Here is a 24,231-nt window from a genome sequence, read left to right as displayed (position 1 = left end):
GCTTTACACAAAAAAGGTGCAAAAACAGATCCTTGCAACTCCAGACCAATCAGCCTGCTCTCAATTATCAGCAAAGTCATGGAATCCATCATTGCTTCGGATATCAAATCCTTCCTCTTCTCCAATGGCTTGATCTCCGATCATCAATTTGGATTCAGACCAGGTCATTCTACTCTGGACATGCTGCTTCTGCTGTCTCAACAATGGATGGAGGTCCTCAATGCCAAACAGGAAATCAGAGCTGTCTCCCTTAACATATCATGTGCCTTCGATACGGTCTGGCACCCAGCTCTGCTCACCAAACTCTCCTCCTATGATATCCATGGAAATCTCCATGCATGGCTTGCGGACTTCCTCTCAGGTCGTAGTCAACGTGTGGCCCTGAATGGATTTCTCTCATCTCCCCTTCCTGTTCAGGCTGGAGTGCCCCAATGCAGTGTTCTGGGCCCTGTGCTTTTTCTGGTCTTTATCAATGATCTCTCTGACTCTCTGGAAAATCCTCTCTGTCTCTTTGCTGATGACTCCACTCTCTGCCTCTCCATTCCTCTTCCCTCAGATCGGCAGGCTGCAGCCTCCTCATTCTCTGCAGACCTGGACAAAATCACAGACTGGTCAAACAAGTGGAGCATGTCTTTCAATCCTGACAAATCTCACAGTCTTACTACGTCTCTCCGAAAAGATCGACTGGACAACCCTCCCATCTACTTTCTCAACAATCCTCTCCAAGAAGTTCTGTCGCTCAAGCTTTTGGGTCTCAATATCTGCCATGATCTTTCTTGGGAAAACCACATTTCCAAGCTGGCCTCCAAAGCCAGTCGCCGACTGGGCATCCTCCGTCGTGCGAAGTCCTTCCTAGGCACACCTGAGCTCCTTACCACATACAAGGCTTTCATCCGCAGCTCAATGGAATGCTGTTCTCCCCTATGGGCCGGTGCTCCTGCCTCACACCCAGCTCGGCTTCATGCTGTTGAAACCAAAGCTTTCAGAATCATTGGAATCTCCCGTGATGAAGCTATCTCCGAGGGCCTTTCACTCACTCACCGCAGACAGGTAGGTGGTCTTTCTGTCTTCTACCGACTCCTCTATGGCCTTGCTCCCCCAGCTCTCTGTGTGCTTTGTCCCCCAAATATTCCTGCAGGTCACACAAGATCTGCCAGCAACCCTCTGATGGTTAAACTGCGGAAATCTCGGCTCTCTGCTCACCTTCACTCTTTCGTTCCTCTTTTCTCCCACCTCTGGAACAAACTCCCACACTCCCTTCAATCCCACTCCTCCCTCCAGGTCTTTAAAACAGCTGTTCACCACCATCTCTTATCTTCCCCCATCCAAAACCTTGATCTTTTCTACCCCCGCTAATTCACCCCAGATCCACCTTGTTTGAAATTCCAACTTCTTTCCTGGAAGTCCTGGCAGTGTCCATATGTTTTATACCTCTCCCACCGCCCCTTCCCATGCCTCCCCCCCCAAAGCCCTCTCCCTCCCACAGATCTCTCGATGTCCCTGCTCTCAAATGTTGTGTTTGTGTCCTTCCCCCTCTCTCCCCATCTTGTCTACCGCTCCCCATGTTATATATTTTATGTGTCGGTTTGTCTTTCTGTGTGATTAATGTTATAATTAGCTCTTTCACGAGCCTCGATCTTGTATACAAAAAAAAAAAAAAAAAAAATTGGTTAACGTTGTGCTCACTTCCGCTCTGATTTCATTGGTTAACGCAGTGTTCACTTCCGCTCTGATTTCATTGGTTAGCACAGTGCTCACTTCCACCCTGATTTCGTTGGTTAACGCAGTGCTCACTTCCACTCTGATTTCATTAGTTAGCACAGTGCTCACTTCCACTCTGATTTCATTGGTTAACGCAGTGCTCACTTCCACCCTGATTTCATTGGTTAGCACAGTGCTCACTTCCACTCTCATTTCATTGGTTATCACAGTGCTCCCTTCGACTCTGATTTCGTTGGTTAACGCAGTGCTCACCTCCACTCTGATTTCATTGGTTAGCACAGTGCTCACTTCCACCCTGATTTCATTGGTTAGCACAGTGCTCACTTCCACTCTCATTTCATTGGTTATCACAGTGCTCCCTTCCACTCTGATTTCGTTGGTTAACGCAGTGCTCACTTCCACCCTGATTTCGTTGGTTAACGCAGTGCTCACTTCCACTCTGATTTCATTGGTTAGCACAGTGCTCACTTCCACTCTCATTTCATTGGTTAATGCAGTGCTCACTTCCACTCTGATTTCATTGGTTAGCACAATGCTCACCTCCACTCTCATTTCATTGGTTCATGCAGTGCTCACGTCCACTCTGATTTCATTGGATAACACAGTGCTCACTTCCACTCTGATTTCATTGGTCAGCACAGTGCTCACGTCCACTATGATTTCATTGGTTAATGCAGTGTTCACTTCCCCTGTGAATTAGTTGGTTCACGCAGTGCTCACTTCCGCTCTGATTTAGTTGGTTAACGCAGTGCTCACTTCCACTCTGATTTCATTGGTTAGCACAGTGCTCACTTCCACTCTGATTTCATTGGTTAACGCAGTGCTCACTTCCACTCTGATTTCATTGGTTAGCACAGTGCTCACTTCCGCTCTGATTTAGTTGGTTAACGCAGTGCTCACTTCCACTCTGATTTCATTGGTTAGCACAGTGCTCACTTCCACTCTGATTTCATTGGTTCACGCAGTGCTCACTTCCACTCTGATTTCATTGGTTAGCACAGTGCTCACTTCCACTCTGATTTCATTGGTTAGCACAGTGCTCACTTCCACTCTGATTTCATTGGTTAACGCAGTGCTCACCTCCACTCTGATTTCATTGGTTAGCACAGTGCTCACTTCCACTCTGATTTCATTGGTTAACGCAGTGCTCACTTTCACTCTGATTTCATTGGTTAACGCAGTGCTCACTTCCACTCTCATTTCATTGGTTAATGCAGTGCTCACTTCCCCTCTGATTTCATTGGTTAGCACAGTGCTCACTTCCACTCTGATTTCATTGGTTAACGCAGTGCTGACTTCCACTCTGATTTCATTGGTTAACGCAGTGCTCACTTCCACTCTCATTTCATTGGTTAATGCAGTGCTCACTTCCCCTCTGATTTAGTTGGTCTACAGTTTTCACTTCCCCTCTGATTTAGTTTGTTAATGCAGTTTTCACTTCCGCTCTGATTTAGTTTGTTCATGCAGTTTTCACTTCCACTCTGATTTCATTGGTTAGCACAGTGCTCACTTCCACTCTGATTTCATTGGTTAACGCAGTGCTCACTTCCGCTCTGATTTAGTTGGTTAACGCAGTGCTCACTTCCACTCTGATTTCATTGGTTAGCACAGTGCTCACTTCCACTCTGATTTCATTGGTTAGCACAGTGCTCACTTCCACTCTGATTTCATTGGTTAGCACAGTGCTCACTTCCACTCTGATTTCATTGGTTAGCACAGTGCTCACTTCCACTCTGATTTCATTGGTTAACGCAGTGCTCACCTCCACTCTGATTTCATTGGTTAGCACAGTGCTCACTTCCACTCTGATTTTATTGGTTAACGCAGTGCTCACTTCCACTCTGATTTCATTGGTTAACGCAGTGCTCACTTCCACTCTCATTTCATTGGTTAATGCAGTGCTCACTTCCCCTCTGATTTCGTTTGTTAACACAGTTTTCACTTCCGCTCTGATTTCGTTTGTTAACACAGTTCTCACTTCCGCTCTGATTTAGTTTATTAATGCAGTTTTCACTTCCCCTCTGATTTAATTGGTTAACAGAATTCTCACATACCCATTCATTTAATTGGTTATTACAGTGCTCACTTCTGCCCTGTGTGATACCAATAGTGATCGAATGTCAGGTACGTACAACCTTGAAAGAGCTAGCAAATGGAAAAGCTCTGGGTGCCAGTGAAATTCACAGTTGGGGAGGGGGCAATCAACATTTTAACACGTATCTGTTCACATATCTGGAGCAGGATTGTATGGCCTAAAAGGTGGAAGCAGTCAGTATATACTTCAGAGTAGGTATTTCAAAATATCATTCAAAACAGAATATAAGACTTCATAAAGCGAGAAATGCCCGTTGAGCAAGCAGGTTTCAGAAGAGGAAGAGTTCCTAGAGATCAAATCACAAATATGAGGCGGGTCATGGGAAAAGCAAGGGAATATTTAATAAAGGAACGGGTATCTCTGTTTTATAGATTACTAGCAGAAGTACCCGGCATTGCCGGGCGGGGGAGGGGAGGGGAACGGGGGGGGGGAGGGGATCGGGGGGGGGGGGGAGCGAGCCCCTTGGCAAAGCGAGCGATTTTTTTTGTCATAGCGTCATAGCGTTCATAGCGTTTCACAGCGTCATAGCGATTTTTTTTTTCATAGCGTCATAGTGTCATAGCGTTCATAGCGTTCATAGCGTCATATCGTTCATAGCGTCATATCGTTCATAGCGTCATCACGTGATCGCTCTGAGCGAATCAGCGCCCACCTGCTCTGATTCCGTTGATTCCGTGCGCTGAAATGCGCTGAGGTAAATATGAATAAAAAATATGGATCGTCAAATATTTTGAGTTCGGCCATGTTCGTCCCAGGCTCAATGGCCATGTCTATGTCAAATATCAAGCATGTAAGCCTCTCCGTTTAGGAGTCTTTCGGTAACATTACACACACACACACACACACACACACACACACACACACACACACACACACACACACACACACACACACATACACACACAAACTGTGTTTTATATATATAGATAGCAAAGCCTTCGATTGTGCTGATCATGAATTGATGTGGATTATGTTGAGAAGTTGGGATGCCGGAGCACCTGATATGTCTAATAAGAAACAGGTATACTAAACAAGAAGATACAGTAAGAGTATGGAGAGACAGAATGGTTTGGGTTTGGATAAGGGGTTGGATGGGGGTTCATTCTCTCCCCGTACTTGTTCAATCTGCATATTGAGTACATCATGAGGAAATCAAACTTGGACGACATAGAGTTGGGATTACAGGAAGACGCATCTACAATCCAAGGTATGACAAAGATATCCCTCTGTTGGGAGAAAGTAAAGAGAAGTTGATGAAACTGCTGCAGAAAGTGAAGAGGGAAAGTGAAAAATCTGGTCTTTATTTAAATCTAAAAAATATAATAATATTATCAACTGAGAAGATCAATGTGTTCACATTGGGAGATGCTCATGTGGAAATAATGGAAAGTTTCATCTTCCTGGGTTCTTACATTGAAGTGAGTGGAGAATGTGGAGGAGAAATCATAGACGGTTATCATTGGGGAGAAGAGCCATGTCAGGATTGACATAGATCTGGAAAGATAGACAGGTGAATACTCTGGTCTTTCCAGGTGTAATGTAAGGATGTGATCTATGGACAGTGAAAAAGAAGGAAAGGAAGAAGATTGACAGTTTATTAATGTGGTGTTGGAGAAGAATGTTAAAAAATCCTATGGACTGAAAGAAGAACAAACAAATGAGTGCTTGAGTAAATCAGATCACTAAAAATTTGATCGCTCAAACAGAAACTATTATACTTTGAAAACATCATACATGCAGAAAAGGAAAGTATGACGAAATCAACCATGCTGGGTATGGTTGTGGGAAGAAGAGGAAGAGGCAGACCTTGTATGTGCCTGATGGATGGGGGAAAGGTTGCAACCGAGCTGTGCAACCGTTACTACCAAAGCTTCGAGAAGCAGTGTAGGCTAGGGATGTTTGGAGAATTCTGATAACGAATGTCACCAGAAGTCGGACACGACTTGACGGAACTAGATAACTACATAATAGCAACCGAGGTGTCCTTATCAAGCGGCGTCGACTGTATTTAGTGCTGTAGAATGACAGATGGCAGGGTCTACTAACAATCTGGCCTTCACGCTGTTTTATCGTCACCGCGCGTCTATCAGTGTAAAACCCATACACTTGCCCTTTTGGCTCGTTTTTAGTGTCCTGGTCGTAGTGCAGTATGTCATTCACCTCTGCTTCACTGCATACCATTGGGTCATTGACTACTCAGTTCTTTCCACACTCAGTTATGGTAACACCTGAAACGTATATCAATGAAGATAATACAATTTTGTAAGAAAATTAGAAAAAAAAATTTGTAGTTGGGAAGATCCATATTCAAAATGAAGGAACCACTGGCTGGTATCGCTGCCCAGTTGGCAAGGCTCGGTACTGACGTTTCAACCACCAAGTGGTCTTCACCCAGGACTGCGAAGGCATCGTGTGTGATCTGTTAAGTGTCGTAGCAAGGCGGAAGGAGAATCAGGTGACCGCAATATTCCCATCGACAAAACGTCATGACCAATTGAACGTATTGTTACGGATCCGGGGGACAGCACTCCCGTTAGCAAGGGGGGGTGAATCCCCTTGTCCTCTTAAGCTAGCCGTCCGATCGGTCCTGGGAGTATGACGTCACTTCCGGTCGATGGTAAGTAGGGTTGTAAGCCCAATTTGTCTTAATACCTAAGTACTACCACCGGCCGTAAGTGAGGAAATACTCCCACCCAGGCCGCAGCGTGATTGGATTGCGCCGAGCGAAGCGAGCTGCGACTCGGGCCGTTATCAAGAGACTAAACCCGACTATAAAGCGTTTGGCCAAAATCGCGCCACAGGTATTCCATTGGAAGAAGGGACTAAAGCGATCGGGGGAAAGAAGAAACCAAAGTAAAGGAATACCAGATATTTATTAACTATATACAAAACCAAAACCAAAGAAGAAACGAAAGTAATATACAGTGAAGAAGAAGAAGATACACAGGGCAGCCTTAAACAGTCTTATATTACCAACGCCCAGGACAGACAAACAGACTTACACGAAAGGGGAATAGCAGGTAGGAATGACTGGAAGAAGGAGAAGGGTCCATGCAGGTGACAGGGTAGGAAGGTCTGGGCCGGTGCGCAGCGTCGAGCTTGGCTCCAGTCCACGCTCCGGGCTCGAGGCGAAAACCCGGCGGCAGCTGCACGTATTCATTCACGCGGTAGGGGCTTTTCGAAGCAGCTCGTCAGAGGGCTCCGCGCAGCTTCGTCTCTCTCAGCCAGACCTCACCAAGCGCCGTCTCCAACCCAAGTCGACTCTCTCAACCTTCTCACTCGACTCTCAACCGTACCTTCTCACCCGACTGTCAACCGTACCTTCTCACCCGACTGTTCACTCAGTCCCTTTCAGCCGCTTTTATCGTTCGTGTTGGAATCAAGCCGCCGGCTCTGATTACACGCCTACCGGTTGGCTCACCGTGGCGCTTGTTGGTCGGTAAAGCGCTCGCTGACTCCACCTCTGCCGATGCGTCGATGTGCCACACCTTGTTCTGGTGGCTCAGCCCCCTTCTTCCTCGGCTTGACCGCATGGCTAATGGCGGTTTGGGGCCAACAACTGCATCAAGGCAAGGAGCAGCGAACGCCGCCCGACTGTTACTTTGAAGCGCGGGTGAGGCGATTGGGGAAATTGAAAGGGGCCTATCTTATTTGATTAATGCAACGCAGATTCAACAATTGGGAACAGATCCTTAACTGAAACACATAATAATGAAATAACTAGAGAGAGGTCCTATGGTTCGCTACATGTTGTACATGGACTAACTAGGGTGCGATCTTTAACAAGCCAATTGATGGGGATATTTACAGGGGAACATTTATTAGGGAAACATTTACTAAAATTTACTAGTGAAGGTTCTAAAAACCGTAACAATATATATAAATATATAAATAGAATTTCCATTCACTCTCCTTTTCGCCTTGCCAGAAACTGCATGTCTACATCTATTATGCCACTTCTTTTATGGCTCCAATTATTCCCACCTTCTTAGGGGATCGGTTAGATAATGCATTTTGGCTGAGGTCTTTCATGAACTGGCTAACTAGGCCTGACATTCAAATTTGGAATTTGGTCAGGGAGCCAGCAATAAGTCACCTACCATTTGCAAATGATACTGTGAGGTCTATAACGTCCATCAACAATCAATGCTGGCAGATGGGTCCTCTGGCTTAACGTCCATCCAATGGACGGTGCGCATTGCCCTGCATGAGACACACCTGGGTGCTAGTTTACAGCTGGGTCTAGATTCAAACATCTCAGTGATGAGTGTGATTACATCTGAGACGCAAATGTCATTTAACACTCAAATTAACAGATTTCTCTCATCTTAAATCCTACTTCCCTACTTTGTCACAATTACTGTTGCAGGGTCACAACTCCTACTTCCCTACTCACCTTATGTTGACCATGGGCTCGTCCTCTCAGCTCTAATGAGACATCAGGAAACTAGGTTTTAAACGTATCCCCATCTGATCTATTGATAAAAGGAGATGTGTGTGTGTGTCATTTTTTTTTTTTTTTTTTTTTTTGTATACTGAATCGAGGCTCGTGAAAGAGCTATCATTTATTTCACAAACAAATCAACCAGACAAACAAAATATACAAAAAGAGGGAGCGGAAGACAAGATGGGGAGAGAAGGGGAAGCACACAACCACAACATTTGAGAGCAGGGAGAAGTGTGGGAGGGAGAGGGCTTGGGGGCAGGAGGCGTGGGAAGGGGGGAGGGGGGGGGGGTGGGAGAAGTATAAAACACAAGGGGACCGAAATTAGTGGGGGTAGAAAAGATCAAGGTTTTGGATGGGGGAGGATAAGAGATGGTGGTGAACAGCTGTTTTAAAGACCTGGAGGGTGGAGTGGGATTGAAGAGAGTGAGGGAGTTTGTTCCAGAGGCGGGAGAAAAGAGGAATGAAGGAGTGAAGGTGAGCAGAAAGTCTTGATTTTGGCAGTTTAACCATAAGAGGGTTGCAGGCAGATCTTGTGCGACCTGTAGGAATATTTGGGGGACAGAGCCCAGAGAGGGCTGGGGGGGCAAGGCCAGAGAGGAGTCGGTAGAAGACGGAAAGACCACCAACCTGCCTGCGGTGAGTGAGTGAAAGGCCCTTGGAGGTTATATTATATCCCATTATAACCCATTGGTTATATTATATCCATATGTGGGTTTCAGAAGGTGGAATGGAGTGCTCCCATGTCTCAAGGTATCCTCCTCCATTTCAGTAAGAATTCATGGACCAGTTTGAGAAATTTTCTTGTTCTCACAATTTTTTTCCGAGGGCTCTTTTGAGGATTGTCTCCGAGCCCCGGACAACTTCCAACTGCAGGTCATTTGGCTTAATATTCCGAGGGATGGTTTTTAAGATATCTGTAAGTTTCTTCGTTTTTATTCCCGTTGCTCTAATAATCACTGGTACAATTCCAGTGCTCTTCAGCTTCCAGGATCTTTTCACTTCATTTTTGAGATCTTGGTGTTTGGTCATTTTCTTGAGTTCTGAGTTGTTTAGGCCAAACTCCTTGGGGACTGACACCTCAATTAGCAATGCTGTATTTTCCTTTTTGTACCTCAGTACTATATCCAGTGACAATGTTTTGTTTTCTATGTTCACACTTGATGGAATCATCAGGTCATACTTGATTGATTGTTACCTCCTTGTTCTCAGTGAATGCTTTTGGTTCATGTTTCCATGAGTTTTCTGGAACTGGGATATTGAGACTTTTGCAGATGTGCCAGTGGATTACTCTGCATACTTTGATGTGTCTTTAAGTGTACAGCTGCTCTGACATGAGTTTTTTACATCCTGATAGGAGGTGGCTCATACTTTCTGTTTCTACCTTGCATCACCTACACATGTTTGATTGACTCAGTCCTGCCATTTTCTTAAAGCCATGGATAGTCTTGGGCATTTATAATGATTTGTTTTCCATCCCAGTTGAGCTGACCCCTCCTTAGCCATTCCAAAGAGCCTTCTTTGTCTACTGCCAATGTGTTCAACTCTTCTTTTTTTTTATACCTTCCTGCTCTTTTAACATATTCCCAGTTGTCGGTGTATATCTGTTGATATTTCGTTCTATATTTGTATTTTGTCTCTTTTGCACTAGTTGGGGCTGTATTTGTTGTTGTCTTGGTTTCTTGTGTGACTTCCATTCGCATCTGTCTTTGGAAATTTTTAAATAGGTGGGTTAGGGATACCTTCTCTGCTTTGTTGTCTTTGTATTTGCTTACAAATTTGATTCGGTAGTCTGTTGCGCTTTTTATGTATTCAGCCAATCTTCAGTTGTCATTCTGTGCACTTCGTTGAACTACATCTGGCGGCTACCTCCTTCTCGTTTTGACAGGTACATTCTCGGGATGCATTGATTTTTGTAAAATATTTTGTGGATGATGAGGAGTTTTCTCGTTTTGAGATCCAGTTTATTTCTTTCTGATTGTGGCCAGTTTATTATTCCACAGCTGTACTGGAATATTGGTATTGTGAGTTGCTTGATGGCTTTAATTTTGTTACTTGGAGAAAGGTATGTTTTCAGGATCAGCCTCGTTCTATGCAGATATTCTTTGGTAATTGTTTTGCGTATTTATTTGCTACATATTTGATGGCCCTCTTCTACTCCTACCCCTAGTGTGTTTGTGTGTTTGTGTGTGTGTGTGTGTGTGTGTGTGTGTGTGTGTGCGTGCGTGCATGCACGTGTGTCCTTTGTTGTCATCTCCAAATGTGGGTTTCATAAGGTGGAATGGAGCCCTCCCAGGTATCGATGTATCCACCTTCCTGTGTGTGTGTGTTTGTGTGTATGTATGTGTATATATATATATATTGTTACGGACCGCGGATAAGATGTTAATTTGCCGAGCGGATGGCGCCGCGGCCCAAACTGTTTTTACAATGACTAGACCCGATCCCTTAAACGTGGGCCAAATCGTGCCACAGATATTCAATGGGGAAAAGACAAAGGCGACACGGATGTGAAGAAGAGGAAGACAGAAGTAGGGAATACGAATATAATTTATTTGCTATTTACAACCAAAAGTAACCAAGGAGAAGGAAGGATAATAAAATAATTTACAGAAGAAATCAAGGAGACACAGTGAAAATTGCTAGCTTATCTAAACAGGCTTAACTTATACCCTGGACAGAACAAACAAAAGACGGACTCACACGAATGGGGAATTTGCAGGCAGGAATGACAGGAGGTGGGTGGCTGGAGGGGGAGGAAGGCACGGAGCTGGCTGGAGCTTGATCCCGCACGGGACGTCGGGCTGGACCTCGACGGCCGCCGATGCCACCGCTCCTGTGGTGTGCGCGGGGTAACGGGTCGGAGCTGCCTGGTGGAGCCAACGCTGCTGGTGGGGGGTCTGGCGTGACGGGTTCTCTCTCCCTCTCTTGGCTCGCAGGACTCTCTTTAGGCTTGTCTGTGTTCTGATCTCCTCCCTCCTCCACTCTTCTGGGGGCGTCTTCCTCGGGTTATATAAGCCCCACCCTTGACCCTTTTGCGAACCTCCCCCAAACGTTCTCTCTCCGCCCTCTAAAGCCAACCCCTCGTTCTGGGTTGGTCGGCAAGGGCTGGTTCACTCCTCCCCTCTATGACGAGGTGGAGACACGCCCTTCTTCCCCGACCTTACCTCGTGGCCAATGGTGGTTTTGGGGCGATTCGAGCTAGCCCCAGCCAAAGGGCAGCAATGGCGAATGAAGAAAACCGCCCAAATGCAGTTGGCAATTGCAGCAAACCTGGCAAACCTGGCACTTTGAAGATGCCATGTCGGAGGGATCTACTTTATTTAATGCAGTGCAATGGAGTGTCAAATTAATGGAAGACAAATCCTTAGCCTAATACACAGAATAAGGAAATAACTGTCAACAAGGGGGGAAATCTATGATTGGCTAACGTGAGTGCTTATGAACTAATTACGGGACGCACTTTGACCTTTATACATAACTGGAGCAAGGAGGGCGATATTTTTACAACAATTTACACAACAAAAAAAAACACCATTCTCATATCCACAACACTGCACCCTCCTCCTCTTAGGCACGGCCCGGGCCTCTTACCTTGACTTTTAGTGTGGCACGTAGGTGTAGTTCCCTCTACATTTAACCTGACCCTGAGTGTGACAGTTTTAAAACATAAATAAATATGTCCCGCTGCTCCATTGCACCCTACCTAACAGACTCACACCCACAGCTAACCGAATTGTGGAATGGTCTTCAAACTATACATTTACGGTGGGGGGCGCATTATTTACAACGACTCTACTTTATTTACAAAACACAACCCAGAACCTGTGATCGTTCTTTTTGGGGGGGGGGAGACAGTCTGCCCTGCATCGATGCACCATGAAAGCACCCAAAAACGCACCAAAGCACCCTCAAGCACCAATCGGTGCACAGTCACCACAGTTCAATAATAAAAATAACCAAACAAACCCTTGGTGGTGTCTTCCTCTTCGGCTCCCTCTGCTGGCTATTGTTATTTTCCTGTGGTTGTCATCTTCTTTGCTGGCGGCCTATTTGCAATAATAAAATGAAACTTGCACAGAACGTGTCCATTTTTATTTTATTTATTTATGGCCCACAGGGCCGACTACGTGTGGTCCACCTGTGGGGCATCGGTGCCCTGTGACCAACGTCCGCCAGCAAGATCTCGGGCCTTCATGGCCGGTTCCAGCAGAGGGGCCATGCCCCAACCCATGGGGTCCATAAGTGGTGCTCAGCCACAGACGTGGTCCATAAGGTGGTGCATCGATGCAGACAGCTGTGGTTGCGAGAGGTTCGGGCGCCCAATGGCGGACTCACGCACGCTCCCCTCGGCGCCCAGTGGCGCACAGTCCTCATGTGGGAGACAAAGGGGGGAAAAGACAGATGAGCGAGGGGTAAGGTCTCAAGGGTACACATCAAACAAGGCAATGCAAGGCGAGGTGCGTATGGAGACGGAGCGGAGAAAAGCTCGTCCCTACCGTACGTCACCCCCCCTGTCACCTACTCTACCCTTGCCCTTACCCCATATTTACAACAATCTACACATTTACAAATTCGTCACTACTGTCACGTCTCCCCATATCTCTTCGATACCAAATTCGTCACCACAATCCCTCTAACCAAAATTTGCCATCACCCAATTCATCATCAATCCTCATAAGGAGGAAGAGATGGAACATCAGCACAATGTCACACCCACGTCATGATGCGTCTCACAATCCAAACATTTGCATCAAAATAATAAAATAACAAAACATCCATGGCATGGTGTGGAGTAGCATCACCTCAGGTGAGTGGATGCAGATGGTGCGAGGAGATTTCAATCCTAACTACCTTCTAAATGACATTAACACACTTTACACTACCCGGGGTCTTTCCCTGCCAAACCATTGGCCAACTTACTCTATGTGGTTTTAAGAACCAAATTCCCATTGACCAAACTGTGGTGCTTCCTCAATTTGGGGTCTCACTCCCCCGATGCAACTCCCTGTGCCCTTGCACAATTTCAGGGCTGAGTCGTGTAGCTCTCCCAGCACGTGTACCCACCTGCACACCTCCACCACTGTAGTTGCCACCCGAGCTTACCTAGCTCCTTGACCTAACCTATCTACTTGGGGAAGGCCCCTCCTGGCTCTGTCACCCCTTGGTGCCCTCTGGCACTGGGCTACCCGGGTCCGTCCTCCGGATCCTCGGGCCCCATCCACAACAACTACCGGCTCCCAGAGCCCACCTGCGGCCTCACCTGGCCGACATCCTCACAGTGGTGGAGTGCCCAATCCAACTACACACACTAACAGGCTACACGCCCAGCCATTTCCACAACACTAATGCACCCATTCAATCACCATTCTTCCACCACGCACCACAGATGCCAATATCCAACCACAATTTACCTGTACCCTCTACCTAACTCTTAGACTACCCTCCCCGGGTATTCGTGACGGGGTCCACTCTTCCCCCATTCACACCTTCGCACCATCCACTCCACTCCACAGTTTCCACCATACTCACTCCACGACCATCCATTCCAATACTCCATATACTCCATACAACCATTCTCCATTCACCTGTAGTTGCACACCTGTGCAATCTCACATGGTGCCACCTGCACCCTCCTTCCTTCCTGGACCATTTGGTCAGCACAATACACATCACCATCACTCACTCATACACTGCTCCATCCACCTGTTCAGTTGCACACCTGTGCAATCTCACCTTTTAACCACACACACGGCATCATCTGCACTACCTGTTGCCCTGCTAACTTAGTGCTCCCCGTCTTCCCTTTAAACTAAGCACATACCACGTCATTATCATCCAAACTAATCTACCTGCGTCCCCACTACAGGTATCATTGTCACTACCTAAACCTTACCGTTACCTATTGTCAATCTTCTCTAGATCCCTACACACTATATCCTAACCCTCCCGGGCTAGTTTTCACTGCCATAAACCCCATAAGACTAGTGCTCCTTTGCCCCCGATGTGAGAGATGGCAGAGTTGCCATCCCACCACATCGGGCTTCTTACTACCAATTTTGCACACCAAATTCCAGCTAATTAAAAATTTGCCAATCACTCTACCAATCATCTGCCAATCAACAAATTTTGTTTTTCAACTTCGGGTCCAAAACACTATCCTCATCACACGTCTACTCACTTGAGCCTCTCGGTGCGCCAATTCATTTCCAAAGCTCAGCTTCGCAAAGCCGAGCAATGAATGCGGGTGGGTTGGTGCCAGCGGTTGGATGCATCCGGCACTCGGTGCAGGGAAGGAGGTTTACCCAGGCCGAGATCCCATGCACCATCTCGGCACGGAGCCGTCCAATCACCCGATTTCGCCCTGCCGGGACGCCTCAACCACCAACGGGTTGTCGTGACGACCCTTCCTACCGGGCCGCCCGCTCCGCTTAGTGGAGCACGGACATGGCCGTTCAAAGCGCGGCCCGGCGTGGATCCCGCACGGCAGTTCTTTCGAAACCGCCGCGGATCCCCGCGGCACGCAAAGCTGCCCGGCGCGCACCGAGGGCCCGATTCGACTATACGTCGCTCTAACCGCTAACCCAGTTACCGTCGATGCTCCACTTGCATGCTCACACCCCGCAGCCCGTTCCTTGCTCATACATCCAGCCGTCTCCATGCTCTTTGTCATTGCACCTTCCCTGACACACCCAGGTACACTCATTCCGCTTTCAGACTTTGTCACACACCTGACCACCGCACACCTTTGCACACACTCGTCGTTCGCACACCTCACCAACACACCTCTTCATGCCCCCTCCTCGGTCACCTCCTCTGTGACAACCACAGGTGTGCTCTCACTTGCACACCCAACCACGTGCCTCACTACCAACTCCAGCGTGCATTCCCATACGCGCTCTACCATTCCAGGTGTGCATCCTTCCATTCCAGGTGTACATCCTCTCTCACCTGCCACAACCAACTCACGCTCCGTGTCACTCTTACTACTCTCACCTCCACACTCGGTCGCGCACTCACCCTTACTCTCGCCAGCGCACTCTTTCCTCATGCACCCGTCCGTTACACACCTTTCTCGCGCATCCTCTTGCGCACACTCTCCCGTTACACCCTCCGTAACACTCACCACAGGTGTGCACTCTTTCGTTACATCCTCTGTAACACTCCCCACTACGCGCTTCCATGTGCTCCCTCGCACACGCGCTATGACCAACTCACTCTCGACAGCACACTCACTCCTCGGCGCGCACTTTTTCCTCACACACCCCAGTGTCGGACATTCTCGCACACCTCCTCTCTCGTACTCCGTACCTGTCGCACACTTCACCAACGGCCTCTCACGAACACCCGGATCCAAACCAACCCCCAAGCCGACTGAAGATCCCCTCACACCATATACATTTCCGCATATATCGCCACTCACCATGGCACCTCGTCTCCGCACCTCCTCTGCCACCTGCAAACTCTTTATCTGGTTAGCAAGCACACCATCACGATTTGAGCACCGACCTTGCACATATTCCATCACCTCCTCATGTATTTCTCTCTTAGTTTCCCTCCGTCTCTTCTTAATTTCACTCACCCCCTCTTCCACCTCCTCTAATTTTTGCTTCACCTCTTTTATTTCCCGGTGCGTCTCCTCAATTTCGTCCTCTAACGCCACCTTTACCGTTTCTATGTGCGTCCTCACCTCTCGGTCCTTTGTCTCCATTGCCTCCGTCACCTCATCCAACCTCGTTGTCAGTCCCTCACGTACCATCTGACATTCCCTCTTCGTCGCTATCAAGTCATTTTTGATGTCTTTTTGTGTCGCCTTTAACCCTCCTAGTACCGCAGTGTTCTTTTCTACTTGATCCACTCGTTCTTTTTGTCCCACCGTCAGCTGTTCCACCTCCTGCGTCAGGTCCTGTATGCCCCCTTGTAACCTAGCCGTATTATTCCTCATCTCTTTCTCCATACGCTTCTCACCTCGCTTTACCTCCTCACGTACCCCCGAGACCTTGCTTACACCTCGTCTTATTTCCTCCTTCATTTCTCCCATCTCTTTGGTAGATGCCACCCTCATTTGTTCTAATTCATCCCTCTGAGCATCCAATTTACCTTCTAACCCGACTTTCACCTCCTCTATCTGGTTCCCCATCCGTTTGATTTCCCGGGTGGATTGCTCCCCTACTTCCCGCAATTTGTCGTCCATTGTATTTTCCAACCCCATTAACCCATTCTTCATTCCTTCCATCTGGTTCTCCTGGGCAGCCATTCTATTTTCCAACCCCGTTAACCCATTCTTCACCTCTTTTATCCCGTTGTCTAACCCTTCAAATTTATTGTCTAACCCCTCAAATTTATTGTCTAACCCCTCAAATTTATTGTCTAACCCCGCAAATTTATTGTCTAACCGTTCACCGGTACCCCTCGCTTCGTCCCTCATTGGTCCCATTTGGCCCCTCAATCGCTCACTATCAGCCCTCGCTTCGTCCCTCATTGCTCCCATTTGGCCCTCCAATCGCTCACTATCAGCCCTCGCTTCGTCCCTCATTGCTCCCATTTGGCCCTCCAATCGCTCACCCATTTTGTCCATAAGGGCCCCCATTTGTAGCAAAAAAAGGTTCGAATCCACCGGTGCTGCTACGGTCACGGGCGCCGCTAAATTTGGTGCCGCTGCATTCACGTGTGCGAGGGCGCCATTTTGTGCACCTGATACTCCCTCAACCACCTCCTCATTGCTCTCCTCCATTTCTTCCCTGTGGTCCTGGGTTACCCCTAACCCCTCTTCTAGCTCACCCACCTGCATCCGATCGCCTTGATTGTCCATGGCACGACTTCCAAATTTAAGATTTTAAATAAAACAAAATTTCTTTTTGGGCCACCCGTAATTTTGAGCGCGCTATTCACGCTCCAGGTCCGAATCTCACTCCCAGGCACCAATTGTTACGGACCGCGGATAAGATGTTAATTTGCCGAGCGGATGGCGCCGCGGCCCGAACTGTTTTTACAATGACTAGACCCGATCCCTTAAACGTGGGCCAAATCGTGCCACAGATATTCAATGGGGAAAAGACAAAGGCGACACGGATGTGAAGAAGAGGAAGACAGAAGTAGGGAATACGAATATAATTTATTTGCTATTTACAACCAAAAGTAACCAAGGAGAAGGAAGGATAAAAAATAACTTACAGAAGAAATCAAGGAGACAGTGAAAATTGCTAGCTTATCTAAACAGGCTTAACTGAAACCCTGGACAGAACAAACAAAAGACGGACTCACACGAATTGGGAATTTGCAGGCAGGAATGACAGGAGGTGGGTGGCTGGAGGGGGAGGAAGGCACGGAGCTGGCTGGAGCTTGATCCCGCACGGGACGTCGGGCTGGACCTCGACGGCCGCCGATGCCACCGATCCTGTGGTGTGCGCGGGGTAACGGGTCGGAGCTGCCTGGTGGAGCCAACGCTGCTGGTGGGGGGTCTGGCGTGACGGGTTCTCTCTCCCTCTCTTGGCTCGCAGGACTCTCTTTAGGCTTGTCTGTGTTCTGATCTCCTCCATCCTCCACTCTTCTGGGGGCGTCTTCCTCGGGTTATATAAGCATAACCCCCACCCTTGACCTTTTTGCGAACCTCCCCCAAACGTTCTCTCTCCGCCCTCTAAAGCCAACCCCTCGTTCTGGGTTGGTCGGCAAGGGCTGGTTCACTCCTCCCCTCTATGACGAGGTGGAGACACGCCCTTCTTCCCCGACCTTACCTCATGGCCAATGGTGGTTTTGGGGCGATTCGAGGTAGCCCCAGCCAAAGGGCAGCAATGGCGAATGAAGAAAACCGCCCAAATGCATTTGGCAATTGCAGCAAACCTGGCACTTTGAAGATGCCATGTCGGAGGGATCTACTTTATTTAATGCAGTGCAATGGAGTGTCAAATTAATGGAAGACAAATCCTTAGCTTAATACACAGAATAAGGAAATAACTGTCAACAAGGGGGGAAATCTATGATTGGCTAACGTGAGTGCTTATGAACTAATTACGGGACGCACTTTGACCTTTATACATAACTGGAGCAAGGAGGGCGATATTTTTACAACAATTTACACAACAAAAAAAAACACCATTCTCATATCCACAACTATATATATATATATATATATATATATATATATATATGAGTGTGTGCACGTACATGCGTGTGTGTATGCATGTAAGTTGTTTTTGCCTGCTATCCGCACAAGTGGGTGGGCCTCAGGAAATGAAACGGAGATCTCCCGGGTCTCGAAGTATCCACCTCCGTCAATATCCACGATGTGTGTGTCGATGTGTCTGTGCATGCTTGTGTGTCACACTGTATCCAAAAAGGTTTCTGCTGTCGTTGAATAATACAAATGGTACCTGGCATGTGTGGTCTCATTCCACATGATGCTATAAAATTATGTACTTATAACAGATTCTTCTTTAAGTTAAGCTTCTTCCTTTTTTTGTTTGTTGAGAAATGCTTTTTTATTTGCCTTACCATTTAGACAAACTTTTCTTGACATCCCTAGTCCCATCATGCAGCAATTCCAACGCTATTTATGATGGGTCCATCATACGGAGGCTTTTCAATACTTCCCACAAAATAGCTTTTTTAACTCGCTCTGCTCCGCACAGCCTCAACCAAAACCAATCACTTGGCTATTAAACTTGGACTGAGACATATTACGGTGCTATTCGCCAAGCAATGGAAGAAGAATTGACATGCCCTGCTCTATATGCCAACCCTAACCCTAACCCTAACCCTAACCCTAACCCTAACAACCGATAGGAGATGAAAGAAAGGCGAACGCCACCAAGCAAGATCATGCACCAGTGCCTTCTGGGATTTTTTGTTCCTTCAATTCACATGTTCATCAGATACTTATTTCCCATCGATAGTAGTGATGCCCTCTCTACATTGCTGTCATGTTTCCCTGTGATCTCAATGACACTGTTGTAAAAGGCATTTGTGTCTAATTTATACAGTGAACCTTAAGTTGCATAACGGCTCAACCAATCAATATAGGATTGCGATTTAAGAGACGTGCTCGTATTTATCACCCACATAATCAATGTCATCCCAGGTAGCCAACGACGCCAGAGCACACCTGGCTAACTGTTAATAACGATGGCAGGGTGTCTTGCGAGAGTCGGCCTAGCACCGTTGGCTACCTGGGATGGTTTTATCCTCCTTTCTAAATCACCATAAGCATGTGTACCAGATGGAGCATCTGCTTTGAAAATCAAGGTTGTTGGTACGAATTAATCCCAAGCTTTTGTGCTAACATGCTGAGCAGCTCAAACACACTTATGCTTACGATGCGGGTTTTCAGCCCAGAAGGACCAAAGCATATGCACTCCAAACGAGGTTCAGGACTCGAGAGTTACTCAAGTTACTATCTGTGTTTCATATTGACTCATTGATTAAAAGCCTTAATGGGCGGCAGGGACGTGTGTGTGTGTGTGTGTGTGTGTGTGTGTGTGTTTGTGGTGTGTGTGTGTGCCTGTCTGTCTGTCTGTGTTTGTGGTGTGTGTGTGTGTTTGTGTGTGTGTGTGTGTGTGTTTGCGTGCGTGTGTGTGTGTGTGTGTGTGTGTGTGTGTGTGTGTGTTCTTGATTGTTATCTCCATAGGCAGGTTTCGTAATGTGCAATGAAGCCCTCCCAGGTCTCAAAGTATCCACAACCAATTAGTCTAGTAGGAAGACTAGGTCCCCCTGCACCCCCCGGAGATATACTTCTAATCAGTGTTTCTAGATTGGAAAAAATGTGTAGAAAATGACTAGCTATGGCCCCAAGCTGAAACAATGTCCCACATACCATTTTTATGCAAATTACTGCTGCCATTATCAAAAAAACGATTTTTGACATATCTCAGCCAATATTGCAGATAATTGAAAAATGAAGGTGTCTAGACCCATGTTTTGAAGGGCATAGATCATGATAGAACTATTCATAACATGATTACATGTGTCTATGGTATACTAGTATGCTAATTAGTGCTTTATTTACAAAATAATCACAGTTTTACGAAATAATAGACTCATATTAAGGTCCGTCTACACAGACGTTAACACAAAGTTTTATTTTTCTAAATATTACAACTGTCAAAATAGTCCTAGCACTCAATGTGACCACTCTTCTCTTGCTTGTTTTAGATAAACATCATTAGCATTAGTGATTCTACACTGAGTCAGTCATCATCATTTTCATCGAAATCGTCAGAGTCAAACTCTTCTTCTCCTTCCTCTTCCTCCTCCTCTTCGTGCTCTCCTGTGTTCAGAAGATCCACCAGTGAGGTTGGTAGGATGGGACCACTGGACCACATTGGTTTCAACAGTCCTTCATCAGTCCTTATCCATCCTTGCTCCTCATAAGGTTTTGGCTTTTCGATGATAGGTTGATCGGCTCTTTTGTACAATGCTACGCGGTGGTTCACACGCTGGATGTGCGGCTTCAGGGCAGACTGGCATGGAGGAAGGCGAGCCAGATCAACCTTGGACTTGGATGTGAGGGTCTTGTCCTCTCCCAACATTTTTCGTAGCAGCTTGGCACGGACAATGTCCACTGATGACTCGCGACTCTGGCCGTACATCACACAGGTGAAGTTTTCTAACTGCCTCTCCACCTCAGGGTTGGCATCCCAGTTGTCACCCAGTTCACCGAATGAACGACATCCAGAAGGCAGCTGTCTTCCCCAGGTGGCCCTTGCGCACCTTTTCCTCAAAGGCATGGTACTTTTTGATGAGGAGTAGAGTTGAGGGGTCTTTGAGGGCTTCATCGAGGTGCTCTCGGTTGCAAGACTGGGTCATTCTGAGAAGCACAGCAGGGTCAGAGATCATGATGTTCTCCTCCTCAGTGAATCTCTCCATCAACAGCCTCTCCATTGCCTCACACACTGTTTTGAGGCAAAAGAGGGACTTTGCGTAGGCCTTTCCACTGAGAACACCTTTGAGAGATCCACTTGTTACTAGTTGTGCCTCAAAGAGAATCTCTGCATATCCAGAACCACGCATCTTGTGTCCAGTGAGCATCCCGATGTAGTTCATGGATGTGTGGAAGGGTCCAATCGTTACTACATGACTAGCAAATTCATTTGGCCAGCGCCAGATGATGGGAAGGGCTTTCATGCAGACACCCAGATCAAATGTATTCAGGACCCATCTCTGACCCACCTCAGCAGTTGCTGCCTCGGAACGCTTCAGTAGCTCACGAACAACTGCGTTGTCTGTGATCGGTTGGTGGATAGGCGTGCAGTAGTCGACTGTTGATTTGCTGGGTGGGGGAGAACCAGTTGCAGAGGTGAAACCCCCTAGCCCAGGCACAGGCTGCAGGCCACAGCTTCCGATGTATCTGATGAAGAGCCAGATGTAGTACTCTTGCATCGTAGTGGCATAGACTGTGTCATTCTCTGCTGGCGGTGTGAATGATGAGCCTTCAGGGAACTTCGGGCCAACGCGAGTAAAGTGCAAGGGTGGGAGAGTTTTTGGTGTGTCGACCTTCAGGCTACGCTGTTGTGACCTATTGATGGTAGGTAGCATTCGGTCCTTGCTGCTCTCGAACCCGGGCTTGACCTCCTGCACCATGATTCCTCCAGCACTGTTTACAATGTTGCTGCCGTGCACACTGGTAGTGGTTTTATTCAAGTTGTCCCACTCACAGTGGAATACAAGGTTGCCCTCTCCTGTCACAATTTGTGGTGTACGATAAGTTGAGACTTCATCCAGGACCTTGGCGAGAGCAGTTTCCAACTCCAAGGCGAAATCGTAGCTCTCAGAGTGTCCAAGCCTGTGTAGTATTGTGGTGAGCTGTTTGCTTCGGAACAGGTGCCTTACAGTCACACAGAGGAGAATGTGCTTTGGTAACTTCCATTTTCCATCTGACACTGCACGGCACAGATCTTGTCCAATGGAGAAGACCAGACGCTTCACCTTTTCTGTCTCGATGCCCTCCTTGCCAGTCATTAGCACGCTGAGAAAGCGGACAAGGTCTGGAGGTAGGATGTCTTCAGGATTGAGCTCCATGTCTTCAGCTGTTGGTGGCCATGGTTGGTCTTTACACTCTCTGAAAGCCTGTAGAATACCCTGGCGAAGTTGGAGGGCAACATTTTGGTTCTTGTTTGTGCTTCCGAGTGTGAATGCTCGTGCGAGAGCATTGGAAACTGTTATGTTTGAGCTGTGCACAAGCCAGAAAGAAATGACATCACATTTGTCATGATCAACCTTCGTGAAGTGGATATGCTCCTTGATTGGGTCATTCTGTAGGCGTTTCAGTAGTTTCTCTGACCGATAATTTGAGTTCTCATATCCATTCAGTTTCAGTTCCTCGACATAGAGCAAGCGCAAGGAAGAAAGCTGTAGAACTTTATTCTGCTGGATGACCTGGGTTTGAATGTGTTCCAGTACTGAGTTGAATGCCTTTTCATGGGCGGCTGACATGCAAGCCTGCTCCTTTGGTGCTTCGGCTCTGTGAATCGCACGCTCATAGTTGTAGAATGCTGTGCGGAAAGCTTTAAAACATGACGGATGGTGTTTGGCCTCACATGCAAAGAGGTCTTTGTTTTTCACCTTTCGATGGAGTCGATAGAGACCCATTTTCTCAGCCCGTGTTTCGATTTGCTCCCATGCATTTTCTTTGTTTTTAAAGGATGGGAAGGTTGTAGGCCTCTCAGTATTGCGATGAGCATCTTTGGTCTCAACTTTCTCACAAAATATACACTCTGGCGGGAAGATGGGTTCAGCAGAACCTCCTGGTTTACGAGGAGAGTGATGCCATGATGAGGTTGATGGCCCTGGTTCTGTATCATCTCCCAGACGATGAAAGTGGCGGACAAAGTGCTTATAACACTTGCTGTGATATCCTACTCTTTCTAGGTCATCAGGAAGAGTTGCCGGGATCTGATCACATACTGATTGCATACGACATGGGGAGTCATGCGGTTGGTTGAGACGTCTATCCCGGATCTTTTGAAGCAGTTGCAGTTTTTCTGAAGCAGATCCTTTAATTTTACGGAGGGGCGTGAAATCCCCATGATCAGACATGGATGGTACATGAAGGATGCATGTAGGAGGAGAGCTTTGGGCTGCAGGTTCTACACTCCGTTTTCTTTTGGGCATGCTTGCTGTCGATGTCTACCATCACTGTTAAATGACAAATAAGAAATCACGAATTATGTTAAAAGTGCCTGTGAAAGGAGGCTCTGAGTTTTCAGTGAGGTAACAGAGGTTCTGAGTCATGTTCTACACTAGGGTACTTTTTAGCTGACTAAACCATGTTTAGTGGCATCAAAAGTGCTAATAGCTAAAACATCTAAATTCTTCCACACTAACGTTAGCTATCTAGGCCAATGAAACATTGTGCTAAGTTACTGTAGCTAGCTCAGCTGTCGTGCCTCTTTCTGGTTCAATTCATATACAGAAGTCAACAGATATGTCTCATGTTTGGCATTAACAAAAGTTTAAGTTACACCGACATTAGGAACATACTGTACATAGATGAGGCTAGCTTTAACGTTAGCTAACATGGTGCTAGCTGGCTCAGCTGTTATTCTGCCTGTTTATGATTTCATGCAGAAACTGAAGTCAAGAGTGTGAGTAACATTATAGTTAGCATCTTACCTGGCTAGATTGGAGGATGAATACCAAGAACAACACACAGATGGAATGGAAGACTGAACTTTCAACTGAGGTATTCAATAACATCAACGTTACCAATTGATACGAGCGCGCGACATTACCAATTGATACGAGCGCGCGAGCGCGCATGTTACATGGATGGAAATGTAAAATGGCAGCTATAGCAGCACTAATTTGGATCTCTAGTCTGTCATTTCTGCACTGTGATTGGATAACATAAAAAAATATGTTTGGGAGTTAACAGCAGGAGTTGGTAGATTTTACGTGGGCTGGGTGAGAAACCTTTAAATAAGCAAGTGAAAATCTCTCGCAATACAAAGTCAATGGTGGGAAGAAAAGTTGAGTG

At 46.9% G+C, this 24,231-nt stretch overlaps 2 protein-coding genes across 2 annotated transcripts in view; one reads left to right on the top strand and one right to left on the bottom strand.

Annotated features, from left to right (window-relative positions):
- LOC137426756 (sodium/calcium exchanger 3) overlaps positions 1 to 24,231 on the top strand; it is a 432,206-nt gene that overhangs the window by 279,031 nt on the left and 128,944 nt on the right. The window lies entirely within an intron of this gene.
- Positions 21,739 to 24,231, bottom strand: part of LOC144892419 (uncharacterized) — a 748,105-nt gene continuing 745,612 nt past the window's right edge. Inside the window, exon 2 of the mRNA XM_078779044.1 lies at positions 21,739 to 23,390. Within this exon, the coding sequence (XP_078635170.1) occupies positions 23,342 to 23,390 (49 nt within the window). The 3' untranslated portion in view covers positions 21,739 to 23,341. The remainder of the gene's footprint in view (positions 23,391 to 24,231) is intronic.

This window comes from Myxine glutinosa, chromosome 5 (assembly GCF_964187855.1).
Source record: "Myxine glutinosa chromosome 5, kmMyxGlut1.1, whole genome shotgun sequence".
Taxonomy (NCBI): domain Eukaryota; kingdom Metazoa; phylum Chordata; class Myxini; order Myxiniformes; family Myxinidae; genus Myxine; species Myxine glutinosa.
The sequence above is the reverse complement of the archived record's forward strand: the minus strand, read 5'-3'. Positions and strand labels throughout refer to the sequence as shown.